The 19425-nt window shown below is 34.5% G+C and overlaps 1 protein-coding gene across 7 annotated transcripts in view; it reads left to right on the top strand.

Annotated features, from left to right (window-relative positions):
- The window catches only part of EML5 (EMAP like 5), a 103194-nt gene that overhangs the window by 11981 nt on the left and 71788 nt on the right, over window positions 1–19425 (top strand). For all 7 annotated transcript variants that reach the window (XM_048949820.1, XM_048949818.1, XM_048949819.1 and 4 more), the window contains exons 2-4: window positions 14843–15002; window positions 17246–17344; window positions 17861–17929. In XM_048949820.1, the coding sequence (XP_048805777.1) occupies window positions 14843–15002; window positions 17246–17344; window positions 17861–17929 (328 nt within the window). The remainder of the gene's footprint in view (window positions 1–14842; window positions 15003–17245; window positions 17345–17860; window positions 17930–19425) is intronic.

Raw genomic sequence — 19425 nt, 5'->3', positions numbered from 1 at the left:
TACTAATGTTGAGAGAAAATAATATTTAATATTTTGAAGCATTTCAACTTTACACAGTTAGAATTTTGCATGTTTCTTAAGTATAAGTGTTAGTATGCTTAAGGAAACATTCTCTGTTTAGAGCCATGTGGCTGTTTCTAATGGTAAGATTAGACTTGCATTGATTGGTATTTCACTTCTATCTTTTTTGAAAAGCAGCATGGTGCCAATTGTAATCATCAAATGTTTTTCTTGACTAAACTTGGATACCAAAACAGATTCTCAATTAAAAAAAAAAGAAAATCATAGAAAATTAAAGCATTAATTTAAAAAAGTGTGAGAAAACGAGGGGCAAAAGTGGGATTATATAATGCAGTAATTAGTATTCTTTAAATTGAGTTATTTTGTATCAAAAAAAATTAATGTATTGTGTTTAAACTTGTTCAGCAAGTACCTCCTGAATGCTGAGACGTTTGTGATAGTTCAGGAAAAGCAGCTACAGGACTGATTGTCTTTTTGCATGGAATCTCATTTGTGAAAGCAGGTGTGATACCTGAAAAACTTATGTATTTAAAGAATCAAAATACAGAGCACAGCTCTGTAGTTAGAAGCAGTACAAGACTAAGCAGTATAGGTTGCATGCTACATGGTGATATTATTAGTACTTCTCATTATGAAAACTTCTGCATCATTAGCATGCTTTGAATGACATTTTAATTTTAAGTAGCAGTCAGGAAGAGAGGAATTGGAATTCTTAAGTCAGAGGCCAGCTCTTTATCTTTAATAATAGACAGTAGTATTGGATGAATGGACAGATAAAGAATATTTTCCGGTTGAGAATTTTCTTTCTAGCACTAGCAGTTACTTTGGCTTTTGTCTGCTGAGGAGTTTTACATCTTTTTATTAGACAAAAAAATATAAATTCACTGTAAGATTTTTTTTTAAACACAATTAAATGTTAAATTTATTTCCAGTCTTACCTCAATTTTAATCACAATTCCACCCCAAGCCTCAGTGTAACTGTGAGTACTGAAAAGAGGAGAGTTCAGTATTTTGTATCTTAGTTGTATTGAATGATCCTTTGTTTAGAAGAGAGTAGTTAGGGTCACTTAGGGTCTCTTCTATTGGTCTTTTGGTTTTGTTCCAGTAGGCTTTTTTTTTTTTAACTATTGAACAATTTCAGTTATTCAGCTTTAATCTCTTTCTAAAGGGACCTATCTTGCTTTCTGGTAATTTTTTTATTATGGTTTTATTTTTTAATCTCTTCTGTGAATTACTTTCCAGAAATCAACCCACTGTTTTGGAGGATGGAGAATATCGTGTTTTTACTCGTAATTCTATCGCTTTTTTTGTGCATCAGTGCATTTTTTTTTTCAGTTGAGATCCTCTCTGTATATGGGTGCTTGTGTAAAATGCCACTTAGCTGTGGAAGTACTTTTGGGAATGCTGTCAAATTAGGTTGTTTTTTGTTTGTTTGTTTTTTTGCTTTTGAAGGCATTTTATGTGAGGGGGATAGATGTAGATGAAATCTCAGCTAACTTAACACAGTAGTGTTGTCTGATGCCAGCTGCATAACTTGGTGAATGTCCATTGTGTTTGCAGAAGATGAGATCCAACCTGGGCTGTTTGTATGTAGGAGATGCTCATTTGGTAAAAATGTGAATTATCACTGCAAGGGTACTGATTCAAAGTGTAGGATTTAATAAATTGCGAAAGTAGATTATGAGTTATATTTTTGAGTGCTTCACAGTTGAGGAGAGAGAAACAATGTCTTGATAACTTCACATTAGGTCTTTTATTTGTTCTTTTTTCATAATTTTAGTTGCTTAGAGATGCATGAGATTGTCTTATCTGAAAGACTGTAGAGAGATCATATTCAATCCTGATCTATATAAAGATTTCAGAAGGTGCGTCTGTGGGGCATAATGTAAACTGAAGCTCATGTTGAGGCTCCTTGTTTTTCTGAGACTGCTAAAGTGTTTTTCTGTACTTCCTCTGAGGGAAGTTACAAATACTCAAAATTCTGGACTCACCCACCTTTTTACATGTCTGTCTATTGGCCTTTGCTATTTATCAGTGCAACTTGCATGCTCCAAGCGAACATATAGATTGGTTTTTCCTTTATTCCTTTATTTATTTTTAAATTTTTATTTACTGCCCCGTGACTTTTTTGGAGTATTGGAATTTTACTAGGAGCCAACTTTTTATCTGAAATCGAGGGTTCTAGTTAAAAGGAAAACCAAATCCTGAGATCATACCAGTGCTTATTTCTGTTGCTGTGAACTATGTATGAATTGTTTTGGACTCTGTTTCCCAGAGAACAAGAAGTAAACAAAACTTCATCCGCTCTGAAATGTGGTCTTTCTGGGCACTTTATCTGGGCACTCTGTCATCTTCTTATATGTCAGAATTTGGCTCACTCTACAAGAGATTATCCTGTTTGCAATTCTGTGATGTTCCTCTTGTATACCAGGCAGAATAATGTGCTTTTTTTTCTTTCTAGCATCAGCATTTCTGCAGTTGCGGAAATCAAAAGCACTGCAATCATGTCTGCTCCCTGGTGTTAGTACTGCCCACCAACCCAGTTTGAAGGAGATTTTTTTCTACCAACTGTTGCACTATCAAAGTTTGTCGAAACGTCAGTATCTAAGAAGTTGATAGACTCTTGTCAGCAGCTTTTTTGAATCTGCTACCACTAAATGCTCTCCCAGAGGCAAGTCCAGGCTTCCTTCATAGATCTCAGTAGTAGATTGTAGACAGAAATTCAGTGGTGCAATGATTAGTCATGTTTACTTCTGAATAATGCCTCTGGTCTTTTTCTCATCCTCTTTTTGTTAATGCTCTTGATAAATACCTATTGGATTTTTCTGAAAATGCTGAATATTCCCACCACTTCTTTTTACCCTGTCATTCTGCCTCTGTTTGCTCCATTCTCATTTGATGCATATCATGAGAAAACCCTAAGAAAAAAGAAAATTTGCTTTCTATGAAAAAGAGACAAACAGGAGGTTTCATAACAATGTGTCACAAACTCATATAATGGTTTGGGTTGGAAGGATCTGTAAAGATCATCTAGTTCTAACACCTCTGCCATGGACAGGGATAACTGCTAGTAGAGGGAATAACATAGTAAGAAGTTATTCTATTTCCTTCATTTCCAATCCTCCAGTAGTTTGATCTGCAAGATCCATCCTAGTTCTTAAAAACATCAGTTACAAATTCAAATAATTTAAAGTTAGGGCATTTTTATGGTCAGCTTTATTGTCTTGTTTTTGCTTAGAATGAGTAGTGTATAATGGATCTAGCTCAAGATGACAATTATGCATAAATGTTAAACAGTGAAAAAGATGTATGGCTACAAAATTTTATCATATGGAAGTCTGTCATTTGTTTTGGCAGAAGATTATGAATTTTTGCTATAAATTTCACAATTAGCTTTGTTTTTTCACACACCAGGGAGTCTAATTGAATGAATTGCCACAGTTGCCACATCAGAAGATGTTTTCTAATAACCCATTACATCTGCGACCTTTTCTTTTGCATTACTAATGTGATAGAGGAAAAACATGCTTTAGCTTGTTCTGGTGAAAAATCCTTTGGATACCACTGAACTGTAAACAATCCACATCTAACTTTTTAGAAGGGAAGCCTGTTGTTTATATACTTATTTGTGGAAATGCAAACACCCAAGTTATTTCAGCAATCGTAGCCCAGTCATCCCTCTTTGGTTCCTCAAATAACACTGCTGAAAGAAAACAGGAGTAAAATCCATATTGCAGTTATGCCTCAAATCTGAAATGTTTTTCACACAAAAACACCTCAAAATGTTGCTTATATTACAGGAGACCTATGAAATGTGTACATAATTGAGGATAGTCTCGGTAACCCAGTCTTGTTCTGAAATGCCAAAGAAAGGCCACGGTGGGAATAGCTCTGTGCACCAATGTGTGCTTGGGGCTGATTGGCTGTAAAGCAGCTTTGCATAAAAAGGAGCTGGGATTCCTGATGGACGCCAAGTTTGAACATAAGTAAGTCAGCAAAGTGCTCTTGCTGCTAAGAAGCCTAACGTTATACTTGGCTGCGTTAGGCAAAGCATTGCCAGCAGGCAAGGAGAGGTGATACTTTGATTCTACTCAGCTGCACCTGGAATGCAATGAACTGGTAAAATCATGTAATGCATGCAATTCCATCACAGCAACTCAAATTGCTTAAATAGGTTAATTCACAAAGGCAGTGCACTGCTTTGTTAATATGGCATTTTCCCTTTTGAATACAGTCTTTTGAGGGACTGTTTGTTTTTTTTTTTCTTCCCAGGAAGTTTATATTCTCACCTTAAATATCAAGCCTTTTTCTTAGCTTATTCTTAAGCTTATATGGTGCCATGCTTTTTCTGTTCATCCTAAGGGGAAATTCATCCACACTTACTTTGTCATCTCCAGATATTCTTCAAGGGCATAATAAATTTATTTCCCTCCATAAAAGAGCTCCTGACTTAATGGGACTTAAACTATGTCATAATTATACTAATCAGTTCTTCTGTGAGCTTCTTGCTTGAGTATCTTTTGACTGTCTTATCAGTCAGAATGGTACTTCTTAGAGCAGACGTGATTGCCATGACAGTAAGTAAGATAGCCACTCTGATGACCGCTTCATTTCGTGCTGAAGACCCAGGTTAAGCTCTATCCAGCTGCTTGTATTAAGTGTGCTCAGACTATCAGCTGTGTGTAACTCTGGAGGGAAGTTTTGTGTTCATATCTTAAACAATTGAAGGAGAGGGAGAAGAGAGAATGATCTCTGTTGGTTTTTTTTTTTTTTTTTTCTTGAGAAAAACAAGTTTTCTGAGTAGTTCTAGATCTGTGTGAGAATGCATGGGCTGTACCAGAGTAGCAGATGTTGTGTGAAGTGGTAATTGTTGAACCTTTGGTACAAGTCGTTTGCTTGTTTGTTTTTGCTAAGAGCTTTGTGCATTTATTTTTTTAAGTATCAGTTGCGTGTATTAATCTGATGTATTGAAAGTATTTTGGAAGTGCAGAATAAAGCATTTACTGTTCATTTTTGAATGGGACTAGAATTTGCCTGCCTATCATTAAAAAAACTTTACTTTTTCTAGTTAAAACTGCATAAATACAAATATAAAAAAAAAAAAAATCCAGCCAAAAATGAACATCTAAAGGATACCAGAAGTTGATTAAAGTAGATCTACACAGTAAGGAACTACAGGCTTGCAAGCCTGTCTTCATGCATCGTGCTTTTCATAGCCAGCAGTCACATCACCTTCTGATCTGATTCTGTCAGCACTCACAGGCAGGGTCAGATCAGGTCAATTCTTAAATGAGGAAACATCTTGGTGTAGGAAATTCTTTTCTTGAATTGGTAGTTGGCTATTTCTTTCAGAACTGAAGCAACAACAGAAAAGAAATTTAGGCAGGCTCTAGGACTGCATGTCATGGAAGAATAGAAAACTAAAAGCTTAGTAACATTTGATCATTAGCAGTGTTTAAAAATTGGATGCAGAAATTTTGAGCTCTGCCCAATTTTTTTTTCTTCATTTTTCCAAACTGCAATTGAAGCGATTATATTTCTGCTTACCTACTTTTTGAATATTTAATTTCTTAGTTATCCTCTTAATATAGATTGGAAAGTAGATTATGTACCTGGCTGATTTCATAAAGGCATTATCAAGTTCTCTTATTATTGTGTTTACATGTGTGTACATGGTGACAGACAGCAGCTTAATGTGTTTGAATAAAATAATTCTTCTGAGGGAATAGTCTGAAGTAAAGTGGGTTTTATTCAAAGCTTAAAGCTTCAGTTAAGACAGTGAAATAAGCTTCAGCTTTAAAAGTTGAGTTCTTTTTTTTTTTCATCACAGAGTTTAGATTTTATTGTGATTATTACAATAACTTGTGTTGCTTTTTTTTTTAAAGTATACGTAGCTTGAAACAAAAAAGTAACAATTATATAATATCCCAAAACCATAGAAAATAAAATCTAGTTTTGCAGTTGAGTGTGGAGAACTTAGTTTTTCATTATGTAGCATTTCAATGTTTGCTTTTGTTGTTTTTTTAATTCAAAATACAGTTTACTTGATTTTTGATATTATTACGATATCACTCACAGGATTAAGCTTTTTATTTAATACAGCACTTTTATCTGGTATCGAGGAAATTAAGTAAGGTACTGCTCAGAAGAATGGCAAGGCCGTCTAGTCTGTATTGTTAAGGATCAATCACATGCTTAGTTGTAATTTAGAAATCTTTTCGTAAGCTACATATAGATTTATAATGCTGTTACAGTAATATCAGTGATTTTTTCACTCATACAGTAGTTATTTGACTTGAAATAATCTGTTGATTTTGCTACTTTCATGTGGTAAATAAAATACCTCTTAGCACTTGAAGTAAATTGAAGGAACTTTATAATTTTAATTTTCTTCTAATTTATGTGGCAAAGTGAAAAAGTTCCCCAGGATATCTTAATAATAGAGATGAATGCTCAAGATAGATCCTATCAAATTCTCTTCAAATTGAATACAGTCAAGATTTTCAACACAGTGAGATTCTGTTATGAATGCATCTGCTCTAGACTGAATTTCCTTTGGAGCATTAGGGAAATGATGGAATGTTGCAGGTGTGTGTAACTTCTGTTACAGGTACGTGAAACTTCCTTATGTTAGATCTCAGATTCCTCTGGTTACTCTAGTGGCTAAAAAAAACTTTCCAGTGTTACTGTTTGTAGTATTGTTGCAGCTACTACAAGTATTTTGAAGGGTAGTGTCTCTTTAGATTGAATTGCTTGATTTACACCAAGAAGCTCAGAATCAGAAGCAAGATCTCCATAACAATTTGTAGCCAAAGACTGAATTTTTAGACTAGGTTTTATTAAATCCATTGGTCACATATTGCAGAAGATAGAAATCACCAAGAATTCCAATTTGTACTATCTGATAATAAATTCTTGGAACTTCTTTAGTGTTGACTACCTTTACTTTCATTTCAAGCTTTTATCTTTCTGCTTCAATTTACTGTTTGATCATGAAAATAGCAAAAGTGATTTCAGTATTAGTAAGGGATAGGACAAATTGTGGTATTTGTTAGTAGCCCATATCTGCTTTGAGAAAATCAGACTTAAGACATCTGCTTGTAAACTTGAAGAAAAGAGGTTTTTCGAGGACCACATCCTGATACTTCTGTTGTTTTTCTGATAGATGACATTCTGTTTCTCTGCTACATTTAAGGCAAAATCTTTGACCATTTCTGTTAGAAAAGTCTTTTTTTTTCCCTTTGGTATTTTAGCTGCTAAGAATACCTGTGTTATTAAATCTTCACAGAAATTTCAGATCTGTGAGTGACTTTCCTTGGCCAGCTGAAAAAGACTGTCTGTTCATTGGAAGTCCTCAAAGCTGTTGAAAGTCTTCCTGGTAGACTCCTTTTCATTCAAATAGGGTCTGTAAGATGGTGCCTGATACCCAACCTCCTATCAAAGTGCTGAGTATACAGATAATATTTCAGAAGACTCAGAGGACAATCCTTCCAGCCAGTTTTCCTGAATTTCATGTCTGTGCTTGATCTTCCAACATTTTCATGGGAATTCTTAGTTATAGTAGCTATTGGTCTGCAGGCAGGATGGGTAAAGGTCTGTATCTGTATACCCAGATGGTCTGATTCTTTTACTTTATAAACATACTTGCACACATTTCGGTCAAGAAATGTGCTGCTTTAACTCCTATCCTAACAATGACGTCCAAGTTTATATTGCTTAAATATTCATGCAGTCATCTTTGCCAGATAGTTTGAGGAGTTTTAAAATGTTATTTTTTAAAAGTGTTGAATAAACTTTCCTTTTATAGGCAACTTGGATAATTTTTATACACCCTTTATATTATTGTTGTGATAACATTTGGAAATCATAGTGTAAGAAAAAAAAAGAATACTGAACCAGGATTTGAATGGGTGGGAAGAGGTTTATTTGCTCTGAAGCAATACTGATGGAATAGTTAAGACAAATGAAGAAAGCATTGGTTAATTCATGAGCAATATTAATTAGAGAGGATTAGTCAGTTTGCTAGTGTACTATACACCTGTGTTTGCTAGGTATGTACAAAGCTGATGTTTACAGCATTGAATTTGCCTAAATACATCTCAGTGAAGATAACTTGGTTGGTGATGGCATTCACTACACAACAAACATAGACTGCTCTGTATTTCTTCTGTGAACAATATTTAAACTTTATTTCAAATTGGCAGACTTACTTGAGATTTTCTCTGGCCCCGTAGAAACAGGAGGGACATGTCTAAAGAGATAAGTGCTCAAATTTTGGAGAGAATAATGTCATTTTAAACAAAATGATTGACTTCATAGGTACCACAAGTGATACTTCTGCTGGTGGTTTAGCCAGATCTATGACAGGTTATATTCAGGGAAGTATTTCCACTATTACTGTGGAATAGGATAGATTGCAATTTGAACTTTCCTGGTCTTTATACAAGGGTGTATTGAATTAGATATGTGACATGCAAGCATATGTCAATAAAAAGTTCAATTCAGGTGAGTAATTAAACGAAAAAATGACAAACAAAATTGAAGCAAAGGACCAGACCTAACAGTGAGGCTAAAATGTAGTTTTGAGATAGTGCCCATAGTTCTCGTAAAGTCATTGTGCTCTCATGTCCAGCTCATGATTGAATATAGTCCAGATTGAGTATTGTGTTATTTCTTTACTGGAATTGGAGAATGAAGCTTGTGGATATGGTGCACAGTCTTACAATGATGCTTTAAAAGACTAGGCAGAAAAGAAATTGTACTACTTAGCTTTGCTTTATTTATATGGTACATTTTTGTGACTAAATCTGTTTGGATCTAATATTATAAAAATAGCACCCCTTCAATTTTCTGAATTCTAGGGTAACATTTTAATAATAAATAAATGACAATATCACTGTGGTGTAGACGTGGGCAAACATGATGCATATACACACATACCCCTGTATGTCTCCATTTTAACAAGGCAGGATGCAAGCCGAAGGAGTGGATTAATTCTGTTTTGGTTAGCTGACAACTCTATGAACCTGCTCCTGACATTTAGAACTGTGTTAATCCTTGTTCCCTGCTTATAATCCCTCCACAAGAGCAAGCAAGGTGAATGGTGCTTTATCATAGGTAGAGACAAGGCATCTGACAGCATCTCGAGATTGCCTGGGGATTTCTGGTGGTGAACATGACATTTTAAGTTAAATTTTTCTTATACAATACTTAAAGAAATAACATTAAAAAAACTGAAGAACGGTAAATATTTGATGTGGGTTTTTTTGTGTTTGTTTTTAGATCAAGGTTGCACTTTTAGATGCATTTTTATTTACATGTTTCTTTTTTACTTAACACTATCCATTGCTGCTTTTTCCAACATAGAAATTAATGACATAAAAATGAATAACCTATGAAACATTATTCAGTGCTAAGTTCATTTATAAATAACTATGATTTTATGTTTGCAGGTTACAACATGTGCTTTTGATAATTGGTGTACTTTATTACCTTATTGGGAATACACAACTGCATCATTAGGCTTGAGATAAACATAATTGTAGAGCAGAATGCTTGCATTGTCCTGAAAGTATTTCTCATGAATGCTGCTTATCTGTCTTCTCTTTTGTAGTATTTTTCAGTAATGATGTTAGTGAGTCCAGATATGCAACAGTTTTTATTGTCTATCAAATGCACATTGACCTTGGAATTCTTTCAGTATTGCATTTACCCATGCTTTCCTGTTCCTTTATGCTTCCGATTCTTGTTGTCTTTTTGTTTGTTTTAGATAACTGCTTAACTGTTGTGTATCTGTGCTGTTGTTTAAGTGGCTAACAAGACAGAAAGCAAAATGAGAATTTCAAGTACTTTCTTCAGAGCATTCTGGGCTCTTTCCCAGATGGATTAGTTCATATAACTAATTCATTTTAAGTGTTCTCCCAACTTTAAGTGATGCCCTGGCTCATTTTGTGTTTATGGACATGAAGTGAGATGTAGAGGTGGCAAATTCCAGAAGAGGTGGCTTTATTTTCTGTAGCAGTGTAATGGGAGTAATGCCTGCAGGCATCTGCAGGAACTGGCAGTTAGTTCTAAGAATCTTTTTCGTCAGTTTTCGTATCTTTTTGCTTGGAAACTTTGCATCAGTGTTACTACACTCATTGTCTAACTCTCCGAAGATCATCTTGTCTTTTTGTTCTTTTCCGCTGTGTTTTGGAGCAGATAAAGAGCTAAAGGTTTTTGTCAGATTTCATAAGTGGCTTATAAACAAGCCTTTAGATAAAGGAAATGTATTGTTGGTTCCACCACAAAGTGTATTAATATTTAGTTGAGCCTATAAATGGCAACCCAGCATCAGTGTGGGATGAGCACTTCCTATGAAATAGATGCTTTTCTGTACTACTTTTTGCAGCTGGGAATAATCAGTATACAGTTTTAGTCTTTCCATCTGCTTTGTATTCCTGTCCTCAGTACAGACTCTTATTTTGAAGCTGTATGCTTGTACAATTTAAGGAATCTTCTAAAAGCTATTTATGACACTGCTGGTGCTCTGATAACAAATATGTAACAGACCTAGGAATGATGCTTCACAGTTGTTTTTCTTATGGGAAATAGTCCTGACCAGATTTGATCTCTATCAACTTTGATGACAAACGTTTGCTGCTTACATCTATTCCTGCTATAATGACTTCAGCAGTATGACATAAATGATTTGTAGTTTCTCCTGTCATACTTTCTGGGGAAATGTGGGTAAGTGGCAGCTATTAAGAGAATATCCACAACTCTATGTAAAAGGTCTTGAAATGTATGATGAAAATATTTTTCTCTATTTACTTGTAGAAACAATTTCACACTTGAAATTAACTTTTCTTTAATAGATATCTGAGATGCTGTTATTTTACTGCAGCATTCTTTTCTACTGGTGCCCTAGTTTTTTGAAGCTTAGATGTAGTCATGTGAATATACTCTTGGATTTTCATGCAATATTGTTGCTAAGGAAACATCATCTTTAATATTGTATCCTTGTCTGCGGCTTGTCTGTATTAATCAATGCTTGCTAATGCCCAGCATGAAACAAGAGAAGAGGAAAAAATCTTGATTTGTTTTATAATAAAGTTGTTGGGGATTATTCTCCTTCAAGATCCTTTGCCTCTACAAACCTCATACACACTGAAGGGTCACATCTATGTCTTTGCTGTCATCCCAGACAGGCATAGTATCGAGATTCTATACGTTTCTTCAAGACTTTGTCATTAATAATTAACACTTTGATCTAATGTTAGTATTATACAATGTATGGATCTGCTAAAAACGGTGGGGAGTGCTGAGGTGAGAAATGACCTTTTGTTTAAACTGTAAAAGAGGAGCTTGAGTGCATTGATGTGTATCTTCACTATACTTTTAAAACTGTACTTCAGTGTGCTTTGAATATCTATCTAGAAAATGATCTAGAAAATATCTCTGACGTCAGTCAGATATATCAGTGGAACTCTGTTGTAGCAGGCATCACTGTTCTCAACAGATCTGGCTATTTGGATGTATAACAACAGTGACAGGCACATTTTGGATTTTCTACTTCTTAGCTCTTCTTGGATGTATCAAATGTTAAAATGAATTTCAAAATTTATTTGAGTAAGCAGTTTGTTAGCCTGATTCCTGCTTTATTTCATGATTGCATTTGACTTTTTAACATTCTCCTTAGGATAGTTTGATTGAATACTGTGTTGACACTAATGTCTGTTCTGGAAAATCCAAGTCAGAAAGGCCAGAGATAAGCAGGAAGGCCTGAATAACTTACTTTGTTCAGAATATTTGTTTCTTTTTTTGGACAAGCAGTGATATTCATCAGCTTAGTCATCCCTGTATGAAAGCGGAAGATATCAGGCAGACTTTTACAGTTTATCTGTGTAGGCAAGATGCAAGTCGCAGTTTAACCTGGAGAGGTTATCTCAGCTTTTGTTATCAAGATGGTAAAAGGAATGTGACTTCTTTCCTTTTGATTGCAGAGCTTCTCATTTGCACTAAGCATTCTCCTACACCTCTGAGGGAGAGAAGAGAAACAAAAAAATCCCCAAGAAAATCCTTTGTGAGAAGTCAAGGTACTGAAGTCTGTTGAACCTACACCCGCAGCTTTGGCAGCTGTCTTAAGAGCCAAACCCAAGAAGTTTTCTGCCTTTTCTTGAGGGCTGTCTGATGAATAGAAAACAACTACTTCAGTAGCAGGAGTGGTGTAATTGGGCACCTCTGTAGAGGTGTCTTGGAGATCTCCACTGGGGATATCCACAGAGAACTTGCTCATTGCTTTTTCCTGTTAACTACATCATATCCATGAGTGAAATAGTCATTAGGTAGCAGAGGTTTATATTTATGCCTTACCTGTTCTACCTATATTTTTTCTTTCTGGAGTAATAAGTTGTAAACAATTTGTTGATTAGCAATTTTTAATATTAATTCTTAATTAATTATTAATTCTTAATAATGAATGTTCCTGAATTTGTTAATTGCATCAATGCAATTCATTGCGAGGCTATGCCAAGGTATGATATATTTGGTATTTATTGCTATGTCTGCAAGGATTGTTCAATCACTCATAATCCAAAAAAAGAAATGGTAAGGACCTTGAGATCTCTTTAAACTCAGGTCTAATCTCTATGCTTTGATCAGAACTCTGAATTTCAGATCCAGAACTCTACATAGGGCTGTTTGTGCATGTGTGTCTGTACTCAGAGCGACTCTTGAGTGTTTTTTGAACAAAGAGGTTCTATCAAAATTGCAGTTGTGGAATGGGGACCCCAGTCTGATCATCCCTTCTAGTATTTGTGTTCCAGTGATTCACTTGCATGATGTGTTAATAGCAGTGCTAAGTATAGGGTTGAAAAGTCCTGACGTCAGGTTTCATGAATCAGTCATAAGACTACTGTATTTTTATTCTCTTAGTTTCTCTCTTTTTTTTCTTACTTAGTCTTCACTTCTATCCCCTCTCAAATTTCTTTATTGTCCATCTGGTCTTATTCTCGCCCTCTTCTTGGTGTCTTTGGAAAAATTAGATCATTTCATATGCAACATTTTCTCGCCCTCCAGATGCTCTTTCTATTTCCCCACATATGCACCATCTGCCTGAGTGTGTTCTGGGAGTTGTGCAGGTGTTGATCAGGATTAGGTGGCAGAATTGAAGTGAAATGTGATAAGTTTTGCTTGCCCGTTCCTTTCTGCATTGCTTTTTAATTATGAAGTTGCTTTATCAAATAAAGAAGGAAGCAAAGAGGAGTAGCTGTGTACTAGAAGAGAAGCAAATTGAGAAATGTTGGTTCCCTGGTCCTAGTACTGAGGATAATGCAGAATAGCTAGTAGGAAGAAATGTTTCAGAGTCTACAGTCTTTCCACCTTTTGTGGGAACTCTGAAGATTGAAGGGTTCCTGTCTCTTAGTGTTGTGCTTGTGGAATTTTTTGAGCAGTGGCAACTATCCAGAATGCTATATTAAAATAGAAAAAATACAAAAGAATAGTGCGTGGGGCAGTGTGACCTCATGAATATTAAGAGGCTTCTAACACTGTTGTCTCTTGGTCTGTTTATGCACAGGAAATGTACATGTCTTCAGAATTCAGCCTTCTGATCATTTCCTTATAAACTCTTATCCTGGCTATTTCTGATACATATATAGGCTTCCCTTGCCTACACCCTTTGAAATTCATTTATCAAAATAAAAGTTCAGATGTAAGATCATACTTACTTTAGCAATGTACTTAACCTTTCTCTTTTACATGTAATTTTGAGAAAATAAAAACATATGTTTTGAGTGATTCTCTCTAGTGGTCTCCAAGAAATGTTCTCTGATTAGTCAGTAGGGGAGGAAATATTTTTAACCAATTTAAATAGCTGACTTACATTAGTCAGGAAGTATATCTTCCTGACTAATGTAGGATATTTTTCAGCTCACTTTGGCCTGCTCTGTCTAGACTGTGTAGAATCTCATCTAGTAGTGCAGATGATTTTCTATTGAAGTATGTTCTTACTTTTAAAAAATGAAATATAAATCAACAGATGTCACATCCTCCCCTGCAGCCTGCTTTCATAAGCAAAATGCAAAACGATCTTGCTGACTATCATGCTTTCATGATCCCTCATTTGACAACACAGTTATGAGGATGCTGTGTAGACTTGGGAAGATTCTGAACCTTAAACAAATTCTCTGCACTGTTGGCAATATGAAAAGTTAACAGTTATTCAAAATGAGCTATTTCCGACTGTTCTGTTTCAGCTTAGTCACCTGAAGTTTATTCTGGTCATAACATCTAGTTTCAGATTTGACTTTGGTGCACAATCATTTGAAAAGTATCTTAAGAATTCTATTCAATCTTCTCCTGTTAAAAAAATAAAAAAAAAATCAAAGAGTACGCAGTATTGAATAGTTCTAGGTATGCATATTTCTCCATTGATGATAGATGTGTTGACAGAGTAATGCTAACTTTTTTGTCTTTTCCTTTGTGTTTTCAATTATTAAGAAAGGTGGTGAAAGGGAAAAGAGGTACTTTTTAGTATATGAAAATCTGACTGAATTTAATAACATGAAAATTTTAGAGCAGAAGATTAGTAACTTCTGCAATTAGTTTAATTGGAGAAATCCTTGAAGGATCCAATTGAAAAAAGGTGGTGCCATGGACTTTAATAAAGTCCAATAAATTAACTAATAAATTGTGGCATCTGGAACAAAATTATTTAGTATCTATTATTACTAATGGAAAAATATTGTGAAATCATTTTTATGGAAAAATATTAATGCAACCAACTAGGCAAATGTAGAAATTTTATGCAGAAATATTTTTTATTTTTTTTTATTGGCAGCCTTGCTTTGCATCCTGAACGTGTGTTGGTGGCAACAGGTCAAGTTGGAAAGGAACCATATATCTGCGTATGGGACTCGTACACTGTGCAAACTGTATCTGTTCTGAAGGACGTTCACACGCATGGTATAGCTTGCTTGGCTTTTGATTTAGATGGTCAGGTATGTAATTTTTGTTTTTTTTCCAAACACTCTAAGAAACTGCATCTATGAGAGCTCTGTTGTTGTTGGAGAGACCAGTGCCTATCCTTATTAAGATGACAACAGGTGGTGCTCTACTGAACATAGAGGGAAACCTAGTTGTAATTTTTTTTCTATAAAAACATATTGAAATTATTATAGGGAAGCTTTGAGTTTTTTTCAGAGTGATCTACAGGTTTTATCATTTTTATTTCTCACTATTTACAGCTTTCTAGATCAGTGTCTTTCTACAACAATGTTTCTGGTTGACATTGATGTCTTTTCTCTTTGTTATTCTTGTCGGTGTGAAGTTGTCACTTTCTAACTTGAGCATTGTTAATAATTTGAGATCAAAAGTTTAGTACTAGATTGTTTTGTTGATGTTCCCTAACCCTTTCTTAGAATTCAATCATGTATTCCCTATGTACACAGGGGAAATTTGAGTGTAGATCTGTGATCTGTTCTGGGTGCACTGAAAACTGATTTTTATGTTTAAAGCCATAAATTGTCAGAATTTAGACTGTCTGCTTTTCTCAGTGTTTCCATATGATCACCTTTTTTCTGGCATTTGGAAGCTGGTTAGAGCTCTTTTTGAGATCTGCATCTCCAGAATTGTCTCCCTGTGGAAACATTTCCATATGAAAAATAAGTTTGTTTACATCTTAACTGTCCTTTTAAATCTAGAATTGTCAGAGAGCAGTTCTCTGCGATGAGGTTCTTCTAGATACTCCTCACAAGTAGCATTTACTGTTGATAGCAAGTTTAATTATTTTATATATTGGACCCTGTATGATATTTTGATTTAGTGGAATGATACACAGAAAGGTACTGAAATCACAACATAAGCATTTGTAGCAATTGTAATATACTGATGAATCACATTTAAAACATGATTCCTGTTACCAGTCTTAAATGCTCACTGTCACAATACTGGACATCACCAGTTGCCAAAAATGAGTAGATGGACAGAAGTTGTCTAGTTTTTATACTTTTGTTGGACAGTGTAGACACTCCACTCCATCTTGTCTGGATGTCTTAGGAAGGCATTCTTCATTAGCTGTCTAACACTGATGCAACTGTCTCAGTTAAAACCATGGTTGCTCTTCAATTTCTGTAGTGTAGAGATAAGTTCAGCTTTCTCTACAATAAATTCTTCTGCAAGATCACAAGTATTTTGATTCTCAGCTGTGCTCTCCATTGTGGAGGAGTACTGGCTGGTAGCAAGATTTTCTAGAACTGGAAGCACCATTTGATCACTCTTTTTGAAAAATAAAACTATCAGCCAATGTAGGACAATCATCAGATTTTGCAGGGGATTGATGAATATCAATTACAGAGCTAGTTTACTTTCATGCTTCTTGTGCAGTTGGGCTGGAATTGACCTTTATAGAAGGATAGCTGGAACTGAAACTGATGTTCCTTTCAAAAACATTTTTAAAGATAGAATTGAAAAGATGGACTTCAGAGTATCTGAAAAATTGAAGTTTGCATTAATAACTAAGGAGCTTGAAGATCGCTTGTATTTAAAGTTTTCTTTTCTTTCTTTTTATTCCCATGATTTTGGAGCCTTACTGATACTAAAGAAATAATGTTATTGGAAATAGCTTTCTGTTTTTGTAAAAGTTTTTCTTTTTGTTGTTTGTTTTTGCTTGTTACAAACTCAATTTTATGATCTGCATAAAAAAATTGAAATTAAATTTCTTTTGGGCGTAAGTATTTGCTTGAGAAAAACTTGTCCAAAAGATTTGCTAAGATTTTATCTTTTTATCAAGATGTCACAGTACCTGAATAAACTGAAGAAAAAGATTTCAGTTCCTTTAAAAATAAAAACAATAACCGGAATCACCAAGGTTCATTTTGTATCGTCTTCAGTACTGTTACAAACTCTCAACAAAAAGATTTTAGAGAAAAAAGTAACTTGACTAACAAGTGTAGTAGAATTGGGCTGTAAACTAATATGGTCAGTGATGTGTGTCAAGAGATCTGTGCAAAGTGTTCTTAGAGCTGAAGATGATCCAGGCTGCAAGGTGTAGTTCTTAAGCTTTTGTTTTTCTATAATTTCTTGGAAAAGTAACTGATCAGACAAAGCTTTTGAATGAGATGGTATATCTTTAATTTTTTTCTGTATCAAAGTGAAGATATTGTTTCTTATTCAACTTGGTGATGACTCTAGCCTTAATTAATGCACTGAGTTATCTTTATTTATTTATTTTGGTTACTTTTAGCGGTTGGTCTCAGTTGGTTTGGATTCAAAAAACACAGTTTGTGTTTGGGACTGGAGAAAAGGAAAATTGTTATCAATGGCTCCTGGTCATACAGACAGAGTAAGTACAGCTCAATAATTTGAGTGTCAATGAAATTACATGAAGTTTGGATTTGGATTAAGATATTGGACTAGATTATCTCAGAGGTCTTTTCCAACCGTTATTCTGTGTATAATAAATAAATGTAAATAAAATATGTAGCTTATTTATTTTGTGAATACTTTGTTGAGACTGTGAGCGTGCATGGGAAGTGTGAAAGTAAGGCACTTTATAGACACAAATCCCAATATGAAAAGTCAAACTGAAGGTAATCTCTTAGATTTTTCTAGTCTCTTAGATTTTCATAAATTAATCTTTTTGTTGTTTCTTTTCATGGGGGGGGAAATAGAAAATAGAAAAAAACGTGCAACTTCATTGTTGAATGAAGAGATGAAGAAGTCATTCTATTTAAAGCATTTTAGATTATCTGTTGATTTGGTACAAGGTTTTTACTGTTTTCACTGTCCTGTGCTAAAAAGACCATCTCTGCTGACATTCTTGTGGTCTGCTGCTTTATTATTTTTATTTTTAATGCAGATATTTGATATTTCTTGGGATTTGTACCAGCCAAACAAACTCGTCAGCTGTGGTGTAAAACACATCAAGGTAATGAAATGAATCTTACTTCATGAAATACTTACACTTTGTAAAATAAGGCAAAAATGGAATCTAACAGCAGTATATATCTAAGAGGAATCTACTGCTCAGGGATTGCTATCATGTATCGCACATGACTACACTAGACATTTTACAAAATATACAGTGGAAAACTGACCATTCCTGCTCATGGTCAGGCAGACAAAAAAGTAGAATAAAAGATAAAAGTAGAGTATGAGATTTGTCATTACGTGATGATTGTGTTGTAATTTAGAATTTAGGTCCTCTAAAATACTGTTTGAAATCCCAAGCAGTGTAAGGCAAAGAACACATGCTTACAGTGAGTCCAGGTACTCAAATTTCCAATTTAAACAATTAATGAATTGTTACACTGCAGAGCTGAAACATGTTTAACAGTCATTTCTCAGACTTTCAGAAAATGTGAAAATACAGTGGAAAGAGAGAGGAAAAATTCTTTATCTTTCTTTTTATTCTTTTTTCTCTGTAAAAGTAGCTGTTGCTACTTTTGTTGTTTTCAATGCTCTTTGCCTGTTAACAGGATTTGTAAAGTGGTGTTCTGTATATTTTTCAAGCAGAGTATTTCATAGAAACTCTCTTACTTTATTTGATGTGTGTTCCAATTGTCGTGCAGGAAAAAAGCTTCTTTTCCATACTTGTGTCAGTAAGATTATGAATGCTTGACTGTCATCAGATACATTTCCTAAAGAAAGTCAGTCTCTTATAGCATGCACTGATGACTGTGTTACCATGTAACAGCAGTAGATGGCAGCTTCAAAGTTCTGCATTGCTCTTAACTGTAGGTTCCTATGGTGAGAACGAAAATAATGTTGATTTTCTTATTTTTATACCATGAAATTGAGATTAGTATATATTAATGGTTGGCTAGATTGCATATACCTTTGAGCATAGTGTTTATTAAATCAATCAAGTCTCCGTGAACTGAATTAATAATTACTTTTTTCTGTTTCAAGATCTAAAAGCAACACTATGATGATAGTAAGCTAGTATTTGCCAGCTGAGAGTTAGTATATTTAAAGGGGCTTTGTCATGTCAAAATCCATCTATGTAGATAAGAAAAGCTCTTTTTTGCAGGTGGGAGGGAGAGGTGTATTTTGAAAATAATTGATAGTACTTCTTTAAATAAAAATCTGAGCCCTAATGATTTAGAGGCATTTGGATCAGGAAAGAGATTTTTACTGATGATGTCTGTTTTTCTTAAATTGTTCCTTCTTCGTGTTATTTTTTTATATCTGTAATTATTTATTCTTCATCTTCATTATTCCGTCATCACCTCACAAAATCAAGTTAAATAGAAATTTCAAATAAATTGCTACTAAGGAATTACTAAGGAATTATTAAAGAATTTTTTTTAATATGTTACCTTCCTATTTATTTAATTTGTGCAGTTACATCTAAGACAACAACATAAGCATTGACCCTGTTTGCTTTGGTTAAAGTTAAGCAGTGAAAAGTAGGAAAAGTAC

This window comes from Lagopus muta, chromosome 6 (genome assembly GCF_023343835.1).
Source record: "Lagopus muta isolate bLagMut1 chromosome 6, bLagMut1 primary, whole genome shotgun sequence".
NCBI classification, from domain to species: Eukaryota; Metazoa; Chordata; class Aves; order Galliformes; family Phasianidae; genus Lagopus; species Lagopus muta.
The sequence above is the reverse complement of the archived record's forward strand: the minus strand, read 5'-3'. Positions and strand labels throughout refer to the sequence as shown.